General features: G+C 49.1%; 1 protein-coding gene across 1 annotated transcript in view; it reads left to right on the top strand.

Annotated features, from left to right (window-relative positions):
* The window catches only part of FRMPD1 (FERM and PDZ domain containing 1), a 66,110-nt gene that overhangs the window by 22,298 nt on the left and 26,037 nt on the right, over positions 1 to 17,775 (top strand). Inside the window, exons 2-3 of the mRNA XM_073345719.2 lie at positions 10,339 to 10,443; positions 16,335 to 16,492. Of these exons, the coding sequence (XP_073201820.1) occupies positions 10,343 to 10,443; positions 16,335 to 16,492 (259 nt within the window). The 5' untranslated portion in view covers positions 10,339 to 10,342. The remainder of the gene's footprint in view (positions 1 to 10,338; positions 10,444 to 16,334; positions 16,493 to 17,775) is intronic.

Genomic DNA, 17,775 nt, shown 5'->3' on the forward strand with positions numbered 1-17,775 from the left:
CTACGCTACCAGCACTCCCAGCTATCTTAGAGACACCACTGACTTCCTGAGGAAACTACAATCCATCGGTGATCTTCCTGAAAACACCATCCTGGCCACTATGGATGTAGAAGCCCTCTACACCAACATTCCACACAAAGATGGACTACAAGCCGTCAGGAACAGTATCCCCGATAATGTCACAGCAAACCTGATGGCTGAACTTTGACTTTGTCCTCACCCATAACTACTTCACATTTCGCATCCACTTCCTGGACACTACAGTGCTAATAAGCGATGGTCACATAAACCCCACCCTATACTGGAAACCTACTGACCGCTATTCCTACCTACGTGCCTCCAGCTTTCATGCAGACCACACCACACGATCCATTGTCTACAGCCAAGCTCTACGATACAACCGTATTTGCTCCAACCCCTCAGACAGAGACAAACACCTACAAGATCTCTGTCAAGCATTCTTACAACTACAATACCCACCTGCTGAAGTGAAGAAACAGATTGACAGAGCCAGAAGAGTACCCAGAAGTTACCTACTACAGGACAGGCCCAACAAAGAAAGTAACAGAACGCCACTAGCCATCACCTTCAGCCCCCAACTAAAACCTCTCCAACGCATCATCAAGGATCTACGACCTATCCTGAAGGACGAGCCATCACTGGGAGACAGGCCAGTCCTTGCTTACAGACAGCCCCCCCAACCTGAAGCAAATACTCACCAGCAACCACACACCACACAACAAAAACACTAACCCAGGAACTAACTTGGTTTCCCCTCTCTCCCCCCAGCTCTCCTGCTGGTAATAGCTCACCTTACCTGATCACTCTTGTTACGGTCTGTATGGTAACACCCATTGTTTCATGTTCTCTGTGTACATAAAATCTCCCCACTGTATTTTCCACTGAATGCATCTGATGAAGTGAGCTGTAGCCCATGAAAGCTTATGCTCAAATAAATTGGTTAGTCTCTAAGGTGCCACAAGTCCTCCTTTTCTCAAAAGAGAGCCGTTCTATTTTCTAGTTCTCAGGAATATCGAAAATGAATCAAAGAATTCCATCATGCAATAGAAAATACACTGTAAGCCAGGGTTTGGAAATTCCACTCCCTCACTTGCCACTGGCAAGCAAAGACTGGTGCAGAATCCAAGCTCTTTTAAAAACTGCATCTAGCCCTTGTGGTTGTGCACAAAGCTGGCTGAAACACAGAATTTCCATCCGGTCGGAAATTCTGACATTTCAAAATGTATTTTCCCAATTGGAGCAAAAACAAAACAAAATCAACATTTCCCAGCAAATCAAATGTTCAGAAGAAGTCAGAATGGATACAAAATGTTTTGATATTACCAAAATATCAAATAAATGTTGTTGATATCAACATGTTCCTTTAACCCTCTGAGGGGAAAAATGTTCGATCTGAAAAATTTTGGACCAGTTCCAGTTGTGAATATTCAGCTGTGCAGCGTTGTGTCTGAGTCTGCAGAAAGCACCAGTGCCTTTGCAGCTGCCCATAGCTTTCTCCACTTGCGGTGCAGGCACACGCTGACACTATTCAGTGGGGAGGAGAAAAAGGACTCAAAGCTGAGGTGAGGGAGACTCTACCACTAGCACAAGCAGCTCCTTCAATGGGGGAGTATTTGAAACCTCCTTCGCCATCACAGCAACCAAGAGGCTGGAGTGGGTAGAATATTGAACATTTTTCTGATCCCCACCAGCAGCCAGAGAGGGGGATAGGATGCTCCTCATTGCCAATAGCCAGAAGGGGTCGGAGCACTTCAAACCTATCAGAGACCTGCCAGCCAGAGGCTGATAAAAACGTTCCACCCTGGCGGGCATCCTAGCATTCTCCACTCCTGCACCACCATTTTGGAGGTTGAGGGCAATAGGGCTTCTCTCCAGGAAGTGCCTCTGGCCTGCAGATACCTAGCATTGTTTGATACAGCTCTCTGGCTGGCATTGCTCAAGCCCTGCTAGCTGATTCAACAGCAGCACTGCTTCGAAAGAGAATGAAGTCTCAGGGTTTCCCATGAGACATCTGTCACTTCTTACATTGGCTCTGTATAGCCGCTCAGCCTGAGGCCTGTGTAATGACACAGACACACCACGAGAGGTCAGGGTCCGTCCTCTTCACGGAGTTTAAGCCCCTCTTGAGTATTTGGCTCCTGGGAGAGCCACGGTTCCTTGGTGATGTGCTGGGCTATAAAATTAGATGCAACGGAGTAAATTCTGCTCCCAGTTACACCAGTGTGATGGGGTTGTGCTGGGGTAAGTGGGGCCCAAATCTGAAAACCTACTTTAGTCCAAGAAGATGCAGGGCCAAGAGCTCTCAGGCTCCCTGGGCACCCCCAGCAGCGTTTCGACGCAGAAAGCCCGCTCTATTGTGTGCACTAGCTGTGTGTGCGCTCTGGGAGGGAATACCTGCAGGCACGGCTAGACCGTGGCGTTCTGGCTGGGCTTGCGTATCTGCACAGGGCTCCAGGTGCCTATTACACTCCCGCTGCAGCCAGCCCGTTCTGCAGCCTGGTGTGGAGGAGGATTTGGGCTATGACCCAGACTCCTTTGCGGTTGGTAGCAGTGCTGCCTAGGACCAGTCCTGGTGAGTCACTGTGTGGCTGGCCCCTGTGCTGGGGTCTCTCCTCGCCTTTTGGGCACCCCCTTAAGAGGCAGGACGCAATAAGAACATAAGAACGGCCATACTGGGCCAAACCAATGGTCCATCTAGCCCAGTGTCTTGTCTTCCGCCAGTGGCCTGTGCCAAATGCTTAAAGGGGAAGAAACAGAACAGTCAATTATCGAGTGCGATCCATCCCTTGTCATCCACTCCCGGGTTCTGGCAATCAGAGGCAATCTGGCCCTACCTTCCTATCTACCCTGCAACTTCAAGCCTTAAGCAGGGGAGACCAGCTCAAACTGCCCATCGCAGCCACGCCTGGTGTTACTGGGAGTTCAGCCACCGAGATCGGTGCCTCTGTGCAAACCCCAGTGTCAATGTGACTGTCACCCATGTGTCTGACCCTCGTTAACGCCCCGGAGAAGCTGCAGCAGTGCACATTGTGCTGCACTGATGCACACCACATCTGCCCTAGGGGCTAGCCCTGGTGCAATCAAGGGAAAGCGAGGGTGCAGACAGTGAGCTGTCCCCACTAGTCTGAGCTGGGCACATGGTCCCCTGTGCCTGGGGAGTGAGTAGAGCTCAGAGGTGAGCCTGGCATACAGGGATACTCTCCAGCCTCCTCTCCGCCTGCTTTGATCCCTTCACCCCGCTAGACCTGCCTCACAATTCGCGAGGGCCCTACTGGCCTGGGTATCTGTCTGTCTCCCACTGTCCCCCAGTCAAGTCTCTTTCAGTGTCAGGGATGGAATTATACAAGCCTTCAGAATCTGAGCTGACAGATGGGTGCTCCAACCAGGAGGAAGTCCATTCTCCCTACCTCCTCCCTACCCATCTCTTGGGGGGGCTCCGTCCTTCGAACCTGGGCACCTACTTGCCAAGGATGGACGTGAAACCCCTCCCCGTCCCCTCTGGCTGCAGCATGCTCGTCAGTTCTCCGCGCCCCCCAGACCTCCCTGGCTGCTGCAGAGCAGGGGGGTGCGGTGGGGTGGGGCCCACTCTTCCAGGTCCGGTCCCCCTTAGAGCGCAGTGGTATGAGCAGTTCTGTGGCACATGCTAGCCCATGTGCCTGCTGGGAGGCGGGCAGCAATTTGGTTTGTAAGTATCACAGAGTCCTGTGTTGTGTGTTCTCTGTCCGTGACACCATGAGAATCCACACCTCAGGCTGCTGTCTTCATCTGGGGGAGGGTCTTCTGCACCCTGTTTCTTGGTGGTGTAAGGTAACTTTCCTAATTAAGGAAGGAGAAACCTAGGATTTGCTCAAGTAGTCTCCTCGGAGAGGGCACGCGGGAATCCTGCAGCCCCATGTTATTGGACTAGAGGCAGGAATCCCTACACTACTGCCACTCTCTCAACTCGTGATTTTTGAACACCATCTTAAAATGCATGAGATTTCTTAAGTGTTTTTTTTATTTGCCGTTGGGTTCACATGGTCAAGCTTTTCTGACTGCTGTAAAATGGGTTGTGCATCCATCAGGAGTAGAATTTAGGAACAGAACCTTGTTCCCATTAGCTGAACTATTGCATCAGTAGACAGGTTTCAAAAAGGCTGTTTTCTCTGCTGCTTCTATTACAGTATGGGTTCGGACCTGTGTGTCCCAGGAAAGCTAGAAATGGGGCCGTCAGAGCTAAACATGCATTTGCAGAACTTACCATATTATTATCCTTGTTTGTTTGTTTGCAATAGCACCCAGGAGACTCCGCCCTAAATCAGGGCCCCATTGTGCGAGGCGCTGTACAGACACAGAACACAGACAGCCCCTGCCCCAAAGAGCTGACCGTCTAAGACAAGAGACCACTGATGGATACAGACAGACGGGGCAGCATAAGGAAATATCGAGCCACTACTGGTCAGCCTGTTCTCAGCACGCCAGCAGCCTAACTGTTGTCGAGTGTTGTGAGGCATTGTGGCAGAGGGTTTTAAGGAGAGGTGTGAAAGAGACAATGAGGTGGCTTTGGAGGGGCTCACAGAAGATCCTCCCTAGTGTAAGCATCAGCATGAGAGAAAGTGCAAAGGTGTTTGTTGGGACATGTAACAAGCAGGTGATGGACCAGACGTCGTGGGCTGGGCAGCGGCAGGAGTCGACATCTCAGCAGTGTGTGAGAGATGATCCGTGGGGCGGGGACAGGCTAAGAAGGCAAGAAGTTTGCGTGGGATGTGATGGACAGAGAAGGGCAATGTGGTCAAAGCGACATGCTGGGAAAGTGGCTCTCGCAGTAGCATGTCTATCTCACAAGGTATCATGCGCAGGAAGTTTGCGGGCTGGGAGTGGGCCGACAGGAAGCATAAAGTATTCACGTTGAAAGGGAATTAACTCTCCGTATGCAGGGAACTGACGCACCATGTGCCATAATCAACAGCACTGCTTCCTTGTTTTGAACTGCTCCCTAGGCATGTGGTTTTCTTAAATACCCACCTGCAGGGCACTGTAAGCATCCATTAACCTGCTCTGGCATAGCGCTGCAGCCTTGTTTTCTTTTCAAGTTCCTGTTTGAGCTGAAATTTCTCCTCTTTCCTTTTGGAAAGTTCATAAGCGTCCATCCCATCAGTCCTAGTTTGTTTTCCAGGTGTCTGCATCATAAAGGTGGCTGCATTAGGAATGCCCTGTTCCTCTAGAGGATTCTTGGCCATCTTTCAGAGACAGATGCAACAACAACATGACTGCAGGATCTGGAATTTTATCAGACAGTCAGGCAGGCCTAGAGGCTTCACTGAGGCAGGGTGACCATACATCCCGTTTTGGCCGGGACAGTCCCTTTTTTAACCCTTGTCCCAGCCGTGCAGCCTCTTCTGGCAAAAGTGGGCATTTGTCCCATTTGCTCTCGCCAACTGATCAAGTTGGAAAGAGCAAATGGGGCAAATGCCCATTTTGTCAAAGAGGAAGGTGAGCGGCGATGCTCACCGCATGCAGGGCGGGAGGCACGGCTCAGGCGAGGGGCAGACAGGGCTCGAGCGAGCAGTGATGCCAACTCCAGCCTTGCATCTGGGAGGCAAGCAGGGCTTGGGAGGGCAACTCAGGCCAGCCCATGCGGGGAATGGGGGCAGGGCTTGGGCAGAGGGCTTTGGCCAGCCCCGTGTTGGGCAGGGGGGAGCCCTCAGGCTAGGCCCATGTAGTGTCCCGTTTTCCCTTTGGGAAATGTGGTCACCCTACACCAAGGATCTCCTGGGGAATGGATTCTACGCCTTTCCTTCTGTCCACCCTGAATGGAGCAGGAAGTGAAATAAATTACACAGCCGCTCCCTGAGGGCTGAAGAGAAGCCAAAGCAGATCACTGGGCCTGGCCCCTCTCCCCCAGAAGAAAACTTGAGCTAAAAGTGGTGGGGAGAACTTTGGTCTGGTGCGGGGGAGGGGTTCTGTTGGGAGGGGTCCTGGGTCAGCCCCAGATTCACTAAACCTCCATGGATTTCATGTTTGGGTCTAAAAACCAGCTGAATTTGCATGGTTCCAGCACAGAAGTTTCATACATCTCTTCTGTAGCTGGAGTGATGCTAAATACTATTATTTATTATTTGTAATGCATAGCCCCTAGGTGCCCCAGTCACGGAGCCGGACCCTATTGCGCTAGGAGCTGTACAGACAGAACAAAAAGATGGCCCCACCCCACAAGGGCTTATAATCCGAGTATAAAGTGAGACACAACAGGTGGATGCAACAGCTATATTCTGGTTCTTTCTATAGCTTAATACTAGTCTTCGGCTTTTTAGATTAAAATATTTTTACGGTGTCCCCTTTTATTTTTGTGTATTGTGGATTCAGTGGTAGCGTACAACTTTTTCTGATCTTCTAGTGTGTGAAAAGTGACTCTAAACATGGCATAGTGGTATGCTGGATTTCTCTTCGAAAAATGCATTTTTACCTGTAAATTAACTGACTATGGACGTTGTGGTAACTGTAGACTTGTAAGTTCAACTTGGGATCTGAAAGTCAAGCTGAGCCCTTTCTGTCTCATCACTAGACAGAGATTTTTGTAGCTGAAGTTCTGGCTAATAAAAGTAATTTACAGAATTCATCTAGCTCCTGCTCTCATAGCTAATTAGATCTGCAGGGCTAACTGGACTAAAAAAAAAAAAATCTTTATTTCTGTAAAAATCAGCTCCTGTAACTCTGAATAGACAAGAGAATGGATCTGTTAAGAAAGTAGCCATTTTGATGTAATCATATCTGACCAGAACCTTCAAAGGACGTAAATGAAATTACAGTAAATGGAGCTGAAAAAGCATCTGTGGTATGTAGTCCTACTCTAGAGATGGGGACCGAAGCTCTTGGAAGGAATTATAATAATGTATATAAATATTGCTTAAATAACTGACAAATAAGAATGATTTGTGTGCAGGCAGCTTTCTGGAAGTCTTGTTTTTCTACACCAAAATCTCTACATCATCAAAAAGAAAACTCCAGAGAACTGATTTGGTAAGAATTGGAGCACAGTCCCCCTGACCCTTTCTAGGGCCATAGCAAAATCAATCTTCAAGGCACCAGTTCTTCGAACAAAAATATACATGTATGGATTATTCTTTTATTGCTTGAAATTGCTAATGCAGTCTGGCTGTTGATGCAATTTATTGTAGTTGTACGGTAAAATGATACAGCTGCATGGCTAGGTTGTATCATGGGCCCTCATGGCCATTTTTCAATACTGCCATAAACTATTAAGATCATAAAAGATCTTAATGTAAAGTGTTTGCCCAGAGACACAGGGTAATGAAATCTAGAGGGTTAGCATTGTCTTTAGAGGTTAGTTGTTCTTGTTCGAAAGCTTCTACACCCAGAATACCAATGTTCAGTGATTTGACTCGAATGTTTTGGAGGAGAGTAAGAGTGTGTGGCTGTCCCTCCCTGTCAATCTTGGAGGGAGGCCACACCCCCTCGCTGTCTTGTTCCACAAAAGGCAGTCTGGAAAAGGGGGTGGGGATTAGCTATCTTTGGCGCCCAGGCCCTCTGAGCTGGGTTGGGCAATAAGCAGTCTCTGGGGCACAAGCCCTCAGGCAGGATAGAGCCCCAAACAGTCTAGAGGTCTCTGGCTCTCAAGCAGGGAGGGCAGTAAATAGTCTAGGAGCTCAGGCCCTCAGGCAAGGCAGAGCACCCAATAGGCTAGGGGGCTCTGGCCTTCAGGCAGGGCAGAGCAGTGAATAGTCTAGGGCCCAGATCCTAGACATGGCGGGGCACCAAGCTCCAGCCCTCAAGCAGGGCAGCGCTGTACAGGATCTAGTGTCCTAGCTCTGTTGGACGGTAGATTAACACAGGCCTCCTGACCGAAGGTGGAGGAGGCTGCCACCCCGGGGATGGAGTGGTAGGGGGACCTGGGCCCATGCTGCTCCTCCAAGTGCCAGCCCAGAGCCCTATCAGTGGCAGAGCATTCTGCCACTGGGTCAGCAGGGATCCAGACTACAGTCGGCTGTCCCTGGGCCACTTCCTCCCCTCCCCTCGGGAGGTACCTGGATCCAGGGGTCATCCTCCATCTCCCCGGGGTACACCACCAATGGTAGTCCCAGCAGCTCCTCGGTGTCTGGAATGGCGGGACTCTCTGGAAGCTCAGGCAAGTCCTCGGAGGTCCTCCTCGGCGTCCCACTCTGGCCGCAGTGAAGAACTGTCTGTCTCCCTCAGCAGCTCCAGCACAACTGAGCTGCCAGGCCTGCCTTTTGTACTTCCTATTCCTGTCCCGCCCCTCTGCTTCTGGCAGGGTGGGTGTGGCCTTCCTGGTTCCGCCCACCAGGCGGTGGGCGGTGGTCCCTCCCTGTGAGTCTCAAAGGGAAGCCACGCCCCTTCACTACAATGAGGTTCTACTTTAGTCGTTAAGAGAGATTAATCTAACCAAACACAGTTCTGTAGTCCAAGAATTAGCAACCTTGGTACACTTAATTATTAGTATAGCATTTAGTTTTCAGCCACTAGTTTTAACACCATTCCTCCCTGTGTGAATGAGCTTGCCAGTCCAGTTCCTTGTTTAGCTGTTAATCTCCATAGAATTTCTGTGGCTACCCAGCCGGTATACATATTTAAAATGAGACAAAATTCTGTCACAGACAGGGCATGGAACTGCTCTCTGCAGTGGACATTCCTCTCCCCAAGATATCTGGAACCTCCTCTTCCAGCCAGAAACATTCCTCCAGCCTGAAGAATGACTCCGTTCTCCTTAGCACTAGCTGAAGTCGATGGGGGTAATGACCAGCAAAATCAGGTGGTCAAAGGCAAAAGCCCAGCCAACGATGAAGAATAACCCGAAGGGTGTTCCCCTGCACCCCTTGGCCAGGTGGGCTCATCCTCCCCAGTGTTGCTGCCTATGTATCAGGATTTCTTTGAACATCAACTGTTAAAACTGTCAGGTTGGACCTACATATTTCTGCAACTCACAGGAGCGCTGGCTGAACTTAACATTTAGAATGTGGGTTTGCAGGTACCTCGGATGGTAATAATGTGGAATCATTGCTACAGAGATGGGGGAGCGCTCTTCCAGAACTAGGCCATAGAGCTGCTTCAGTGCTCTGAAATAAGGATGCTCTTTTGCGCATCATGATTGTCTAAATCTTCTCTGGAATCAGCAGTGACTAGCCAGAATCAGTTTCTGTAACGAGGCACTTGTGCCGCAGGTGGCATCCAATAACTGTACTAATAACATTCACACAAGGTGCAGGGGATAGAATGGTAGGAAGTTCTAGATGTATTAACTCTTTCTGTTGGTAACACTGTATGTTTTATCTGGCAGTTTTCAACCTGTGGCCAATGGACCCCCAGGGGTCCATAGACTATGCTTAAGATTTCCCAAGGGGTCCACACCTCCATTTGAAATTTTTTAGGGATCTGCAAATGAAAAAAGGGTTGAAAACCACTGGTCTACGGCACCAATTTGTGGGTTTATACAGAGTAATTGATCTCTTTCCACGTGTCCCGACATTATAAAGTAGGTCACATTTTGAGCATAGACTGCATAATACCTCTGTTTAAAAATACATGAGCAGTATTATCAACCCCAAGCATTTGGAAAGTGAGTTGGGATCTCCCAAAATCATGAGCTTTAAAAAAATAATAATGAAGGCTGGGTCCTTTTTATTGTTACCTTCTGGTATTGCCGGCACTGGGGCTTTGTGTTTTCTAGTTTGTCTTTGCAACGAGGGCTAGAAACTTAATTTAAAACAAAATAAAAGTTGAGAGTCTCATGTATTCACACGAATCCAGGGGAGATGAGATTTGTGATTAAAACCATGGGAGTCAGCAACTGCCTCAGGCCAAATCCTGCCTCCCAGAATACGTGACTCAAGAACGGGTGCACATGAGATGCACTAGGCTAAGCTTCCTGCATTCAGACAGACCCTTGTGCAAATTGTTCCTGCTAGTAGCACACACTGTGCACAGGGTGACTTGGTCAGTGCCGAATATGGCCAAACATGCAGCCCGTGCCCCTGATTCTCATGCTGCTGGCTGGAACACCCCACCCCAGGTCCTGAGCAACTGTTCCCAGGTTCTGGCCCATTCAATGGAAATGCCTTGACAAGAAACTTCCCTACATTTTAGAAGGGATGTCGACACCCGTGCTTCAGGGCTCCCCTAGCAGCCTGGGCCTAGGAATACACCTCCCTTTATGGGCAGGTAATCCCCTAACTGTCTACTGCAGGTTTGTTGCCCCTTGCATCTGGTACTGGCTTCTGTCTGAGACAGGCACTGGACCGCTGGTCTGATTCAGTCTGATGATTCCCATGTCCCTAAGTTTGTAATAACCTCTGTCTTCTTCAGGTAAATGGAAGATCTGGAGACTAACTTTTTCCAAGCACGCAAAGCCTGTAGAATAGAACAAATGGTAGCAAGATGGCTCCGTCGATCTCGGGATAGCATATCCAGGTAAATACATTTTCATGAACAGGATCTTTGCTAGTCGGCTGCTGAACAAACTGGTTTCCAACAAGCTAGGGAAAGTCTGAGATCTCGGGTCTGACTCCTCCCTTCGTTCGTTTCAGGGAACGTGAATTCCATATGTTCTAGAACGTAACATGCATTACATTTTTAAGCAGCCCAAAGCTATTTACTGTGGGCCAGATGCTGCTACATTTAAATGGTAGGCAGCGCCTTGCTACACAATCCATCTCACTGTAATCAGTAAGATTATGTGTGGAATAATGAGTTACCCAGCCTGGAATGAGGGTGGCCAGGTTTGGCCCTGTATCAACTGGTTTCTATTTCTCTTTGCCATGTGCCATTTCTGTGTCTATTTTAGGGTCCGATTATGGCACTCTTACTGGAGTAGCATTGTATGCAGTGAGCAGCCTGGCCTATAGCGTCTTTGATCTCACCTGAGCTTTCTTATACGTTCCCTAGCTGCTAACATGATGTGTCATATCTAACATGAGATTATTAATAGTGATGGGCCAATAATGGAATTTTTTGTTTCACTGAAAAATTGGGGGGAGGTGGGGGAGGGAGAATTGTTTTGCATCAAACTGAAAATGAAAATGTTGCTCAGGGATTTTCGGTGACTCAAAAAGTTGAAAAACAAAGGAATTTAGGGGTCAAACTAAATGTTTGATTTGCTCTGAAACAAAATGCTTCATTTCGAAGTTTGAGCATTATTAAATGTTTTTAATAAAATTGATGGAAATTTGAAAACCAAGTTATTTCAAACCAAACTGTTTTGATTTTTCAGAATTTGCGGGGCAGAGAGGATTTGACACCAACATTGGTGAAACAGACACACGTTCGCAAAACATTTCTGTGTCGATCCGTATTTTTCTCCAAAAAAAGTTTCCAGCAGAAAAATGTGCCCAGCTCTTTGGGTCTGGGGCCCTGTCTCTCCTTCTCTGTCTGTCTGTAAAGTGCCTGGCACATATGTTGAGTGCTATAAAATTCCAATAACGACGGATGTATTCTGCCTTTAAAGGAAGTTGTTTTCTAGATTAGTCGTGCCATAATGTGTAACATACCCAGCATTTGACATAAGAGGTCATTCTGATGTGGGGTATACCCTATCAGACTGAATCCCAAAAACTTTACCATCAAGATAAGAAGAAATCTCTCAATCCCTTAGCAATACAGAACTGCTCCTTGCAGTACATTTTTCCAGCTCTTTGGCCTGTCTAGTTTTAAATGCCCTAAACCTGAGGGGAGGAATCTTATCTTAAAATTTCTCACTTACCGTACTAATACAGCATTAAAACATAACAGAATTTGTTCTGTCTCCATATTCCCAAGCCTCATGGAATGTGCAGCAATGGACCAGTAAACCATGTGATGTCACTTAACACTATTATAGCTTGTCCATTAAGTATTATTTGTCAGTATCAGTATTAAGTATTATTATAAGTATCAGTGTGTCCTTTCTGTCTGGAAAATCTGCTCTAGCTCGCTGGGTTTCACTCTCTCCGCTGCTCCCACAACACTCGAAAGGGAGCCATCAGCAAAACTCTACCCGTTCGGTAGAGAACGAGGTTGTCAGGTGGAGCATGCAGGTGAGAAGATGGCGTATTCTGGATCTCTCGGCTGTGCTGGGACGCAGCACTGCATGGGCTGTCCATTCACACTGCGCAGAATAACTTCTGGAAGCTCTCCCCAGCGTGTATCCCTGCCACAGTTATGCCTGCGTGGGGATGCATTAGGGAATGTAGTAGAGTATTTGAAGCTAACCTTCCAGACCATTTTGGCTAAGACCCCCTCTTCAGCCTGTGTTCAGGAGGCAGAACAGGACGGCTGCAGGGCCTGGGGCTGGGACCTCAAGTGTCTGTCTTCTAGGTCACTGCTTCCAGTCTGATCCACGTCACGAGTGGCCACGAGTAGTTTCCATCCAACAGCTGTTCAGCAGGTAGCCTGAACCTAGTGCCCCTTTGTTAATCTCATTCCCTCATCTGCCCCCAAGTCCCTCTTGAGTGTGGGTCCCCTTATTGCCTCCTCCCTTTCCCCACCACTGGGTGGACGGAGGGGATGTTCTGTGTCCGCTCTGGGGATGGGGACTCTTTCACTCACTGGCCTAGAGCTGAGCCAACCACAGAGCGAACAGCTACAGCTGAGCGGGCCGGACTCTTCGTCCTCCAAGTTCCAGGCTATGAGGGTCTGGAGCTGGGGCAGAGCTGAGGCCCCCCTTAGCATGTCTGGTTCCTTCTGCCCCTGGCATGGAGCAGGATGTGAGTGGCTAGAGGCACTGGTCTGAAATGGCTCCCATTCACCAGAGCTTTCTTTGGCTGGCCAGGCAGGGCCGAGCTAGGGCCTCTGCTCGCCAGGAGGCCCTTGCTCCCCAGATGGGATTCTCCTGCTAGGGGGGGAGGAGGAGAAGAACCAGGAAAAGGGAGTGACTGAGATGCAGCTCCTGGACATAGATGACTGAGAAGGTTCCTCCCAAGCTTTCCCTTCCATCTGTATTGGTCGCTGCCACCCTCCAGACAAAGTATGTGCTCCCATGTGCATAGCAAACCTCTTTAGGACGTACCTCTTGTGATGTGTTGTCATCCCCGGGGTGCAGTCTGGGAGCCGTGAGAACTGCTTTGCCCCGTAACCATACAGCTGGGTTGGTCTGTCTCACACTGCTCTGCTGGTGATTCAGCCAGCCTCTCCAGGCCCTGTTTTCACCCCGCAGGACAGCAGGTGCCACCACACACTCAACTGAGCTACCTGAGTACTTCACCTAGGCCACTCAAGGACAGACAGAAGACAACAACCAATTTCCCAGCTCCCCAGCCTTGCTGAAGTATAAACCCAGTATTGTACCGTCTTGCACTGCACAGGGATTTGTATAATGCAAGCTCATTAATATAGTTCACTTTTCCCTTGATGTGGGGAAGATCTGCAACAGCCTTTTGTTTTCAGAGCTGAGATTTTCCCAGACACTTCACTCAAAACACACTGGTTAATATAAAACATAAAACAAGTTTATTAACTACAGGAAGATAGATTTTAAGTGATAGAAAACAGATCAAAGCAGATTACCTCGCAAATAAACAAAAACGCAAACTAAGACTAACATACTAGATAGTGTTTGAATTAGCAATTTCTCACCCTAACTGATGATACAAGCAGCTCACCAAGTTTCCATACACAGGCTAGAAATCCCTTTAGCCTGGGACCAGCACTTCCCCCAATTCAGTCTTTGTTCCTCAAGTGTTTCCAGGAGTCGTCTTGTGTGGGGAGTGAGGCCAAGAGATGATGTCACTCCCCACCTTATATAGCTTTTCCATAGGGCGGGACCCCTTTGTTCCAAGCTCAGTTCCCAGTCCAGTTTGTGGGAAAAATACAGGTATCAAAATGGAGTTCAGTGTCATGTGGTCTGGTCACATGCCCTTGCATGCCTTGCTGAGTCATAGCAGTCATTACCCATAGGCTGGCTGAAACATTCACAGGAAGACAAATCTGTTCCATGGTCCATTGTCTTTGCTGATAGATAGGGCCCTACCAAATTCATGGTCCATTTGGGTCAGTTTCACAGCCATAGGATTTTAAAAATCGTAAATTTCATGATTTCAGATATTTAAATCTGAAATTTCACAGTGTTGTAATTGTGGGGGTCCTGACCCAACAAGGGGGGGGGCATGAGGTTATTGTAGGGGGGGATGCAGTTACGGCTACCCTTATTTCTACACTGCTGTCTGCAGAGCTGGGCCCTCAAGTCACCACTGTCTGGCTGCCCAGGTCGGAAGGCCACACCGCAGAAATAAGGGTGGTATGGTCTGGTATTGCCACCCTTGCTTCTGTGCTGCTGCTTGCAGGGCGCTGCCTTCAGACCTGGGCACCCGGCCAACAGCCACCGCTCTCCAGCCACCCAGCTCTGAAGGCAGCACAGAAGTAAGGGTGTCAATACCATGACCCCCCTAAAATAACCTGGTGACCCCCCTGCAACTCCCTTTTGGGTCAGGCCCCCCAGTTAGAAAAATACTGGTCTCCTCCATTAAATCTGTATAGCGTAGGGTAAAAGCAGACAAAAGACCAGATTTCACAGTAGAAGACCAGTTTTCATGGTCTGTGACGTGTTTTTCATGGCTGTGAATTTGATAGGACCCTACTGATGGGCCATCAGCACGGTTCAGCTTCTTCATTGTTGTACTGGATAGGCTAGTTTTGGGTGTTACCTAGAGTAGGCACATTTGAAATACAGATACATAGACAATATTCATAACTTCAGATACCAAAATGATACATGCATACAAATAGGATAATCATATTCAGCAAATCATAACTTTTCCACATGACACATCTTGTACAAAATGCATCATAATTATGTCATAATCGTACCACTATGATGAATATGGGGTGTAGTGTCACACCTCTGATCTCCTGGCAATGGATGAGGAGCAGCTTTCCCGACAGACTGTCTGAGATCCATCAGTGCTTTCCAGGCATGAAGCTTCACTAGCACATCTGCAGTGCCAGCAGGGCTAGGAGGAGTCAGTCTTGAGTAGCCCCATTCCAATTTTGCAAGAGGTCCCAGAAGGTCGTTGGTTTGTCTTGAGGGCTCACTCCTCAACTCCATGTTCTGCATGTGCCTGTGGGTGCTAGGAAGGCTGGCGAGGTGATAGGAGCTGTGGTTTGATCGGTATGCTGATGTCAGCCCGTTCACTGTCTCCATCTCATCAGAGCCAGCTAGCGTGTAGAAACACCCTTGCCAGTGACGGAGCTGGGGGCTGGCCGGCTGGCCAGGGCTCATCCCAGATCAGACCAGCAACACTGGCAAAGTGGGCAAAGCTACTCCAGGAGAGGTCAGAGCACCTGTGGCATGTGACTCAGCTTTGCCCTTAACTCTGTGCTAGGTCCCTACTTACTCCTGGGTGCTTGGGTGGAGGCTGTGGCCAAGGCCTCATTGTTGTTTCCGTCTCTCCTTAGTGAGGAGTGTGCACCCTTTGGGTTTGGATGTGGACTTTGCTACCCGTATGCACACCTTGGTCACCCACAGACCAGGCTTTGGTGGTGCATCCTGCATGGGGCACCCCTCCAAGCCTTTTTAAGGTTGGGGCTTTGTCTACACAAGAGAGAGTTTGCCAGTGGAGCTGTACTTCCTAGCGGAGAAGCAGCTTATGCCAGCAAAGGTGTTCTTTTGCCAGTCTAGTTTATACCAGTTCCCTGAACAAAATAAGCTGTACCAGCAGGAGGTTTCTCTTTATAACGGTGTGTACCCTGGGGCTCCTGCCAGCATAGCTCTGTCAGGCAGGCATCACACCAGACGCAGGTATGCTGGAGAAGTTTGTAGTGTTGACCTGGCCTAACACATCTTCGGAATGTGAATCCACTTAGTGTAAGCGATGCTTTGTGGCGAGAGCATGTCGCACCAGCACTCAGTCTACACTGGCTCCAGCTGGATTCGGGGTGGTGGAGTTTCAGATGTTGTCTTTGTCCTGTATAGCCCTACGCGGTTTGAGACATGGTTGCCTCCCCTCTCTCTGTAGGACACTGCTGTGTGATCAGCCACAAAGCCTGATCTGACAGGGAGATGGATCTAGCAAGGGGTAGGATGGGCTACTGGGCAAGTCTGTTTTCTTGGGCTTTCCTTGGAGGAGAGATGTGAGCCAGTCTGAGACAGGGCTGCTTCTGCTTTGGTGGGGGGCCATTATTCTCAGTCTGGTTGATGATGTGTGGACAGAGCAACGCAGACTTTTATTTTCAATTCGTCTTGTACCGGTTCAATATTTGTGAAAGCCCCACCGCCCTTTAAAAAAGCTGCGGTAACCGCATGGACAGGGTTCCATGTCCTCATAGAAATCATCACTGCGTCAATGTCTGCTAATCCTCAGCCTTTTCTTTCCCCCTATCCAAATGCTCAGGGGCAGATCTTCAGTAGTGGACGTCCCATCTGACGGCCTTAATCAGCCAGTAACGCGGGTGAAGCTCACAGTCACCGTACACAAGGATTTGCTTCTCGGTCACTATGGCTTTGAGATTTCACCAAACCCACCTCTTGCTATCACATCAGTTGCTGCAGGTAGGAATCGTCCTCTCCCCTTCCCCTCCTGGCCCCCCTGCATAAGTGCCTGGGGGAAGCTGCCTGGGGGCCATAAACAGCTGGCAGGATTCCACGCTGACGCACCCCCAAGTAAGGCTGATCGGGTTATGTCCATTTCTAGCAAGGAACTGGCCTGAGATGAGAAGCTTGGATCTGGATCTGAATTTTTCCAGGACTTAGCGGGCTTTGGCTCGAGCCTTTCTCTCTTTATAATGGCGGTAGAAGCGGTGTTCCCAGGAGAGCTCTGGAATGTGTAGCCCCATGCTTCCTAGAGTCAGAGAGTTTAAGGCCAGGAGGGACAACCAGATTATCCAGTCTGACCCGTCTCTGAGACACCACTAACGCTACCCAGCACCCGCACACCAAACCCTCTGCCCCTTGGCAGAGCTTAGTGCGGAATGGTCTGCTGCTGTGAAGAGAGGCCTCTCCCCCCTTCAAACCAGCGACTCAGGAGCATGTTCTGCTAATCCGCTGCTTGGACTGGCTGAATTAGCAATTTCTCACCTTAAACCATCAGCACTTTAAAGCAGATTCATTGACAGGGTACTATAATTATCCTAAACCACAGGCATAATGAATTCAGAGTTAAAGCAAAACTTAAAAGAAATCTGTGCTTGTTAAGGGATGGAAGTACACAGTTGCGGCACCCACATAGCTTTAATTTTGCCCTGGAGGGCCATCCTGAGGGGGAAACAAACAGTGTCTTTAAAACTGTTTCATCTAATATGGGCCCACAAACACACACATGCTGTAGTCGTAATTCTGTGGCCCTTGTGTGGTGTCATCAGAAGGCAGAGTTAAGGTTATTTGGTGCACTGCAGACTTTAGCAAGCTTGGAGTTCTCCTAAGTTTAACTGTGAATCATGTACAATCGTAAGAAATACCTCTTAAAACTAAACAGACTGGGTCCTGCTGGGTTTGCTTTGAGGGTGAATCGGTGGAATGTCCCTCTTTGTCCTTTCTTTCACCTCTCCCACCCTTCCTGCTCTGGTCCGGTGTTCATGGGGAAGGGCCTTGTCGCGGCAACACCGCTTTTCACTAACGCTTCCCTCCGCCGTTTTCCCCAGCCCAGCCCTGCTCCTTCTCCTGCTGGCATTCATCCCAGGCACGGTCTCCCAGGGCTGGAAGGACCCATGGGTGCTGGATCAGCCTTTGTCAGGGGCTGGGTAGCTTGTCCAACTGAGCAAAGTCAGGTGTTGGAGTCACTGTCACCTTGAGTCCCCCTTCTCCAGAGGCCTCGGCCAGGAGCAGCCAAGGCTGGG

The sequence above is a fragment of the Lepidochelys kempii genome, chromosome 5, assembly GCF_965140285.1.
Source record: "Lepidochelys kempii isolate rLepKem1 chromosome 5, rLepKem1.hap1, whole genome shotgun sequence".
NCBI classification, from domain to species: Eukaryota; Metazoa; Chordata; order Testudines; family Cheloniidae; genus Lepidochelys; species Lepidochelys kempii.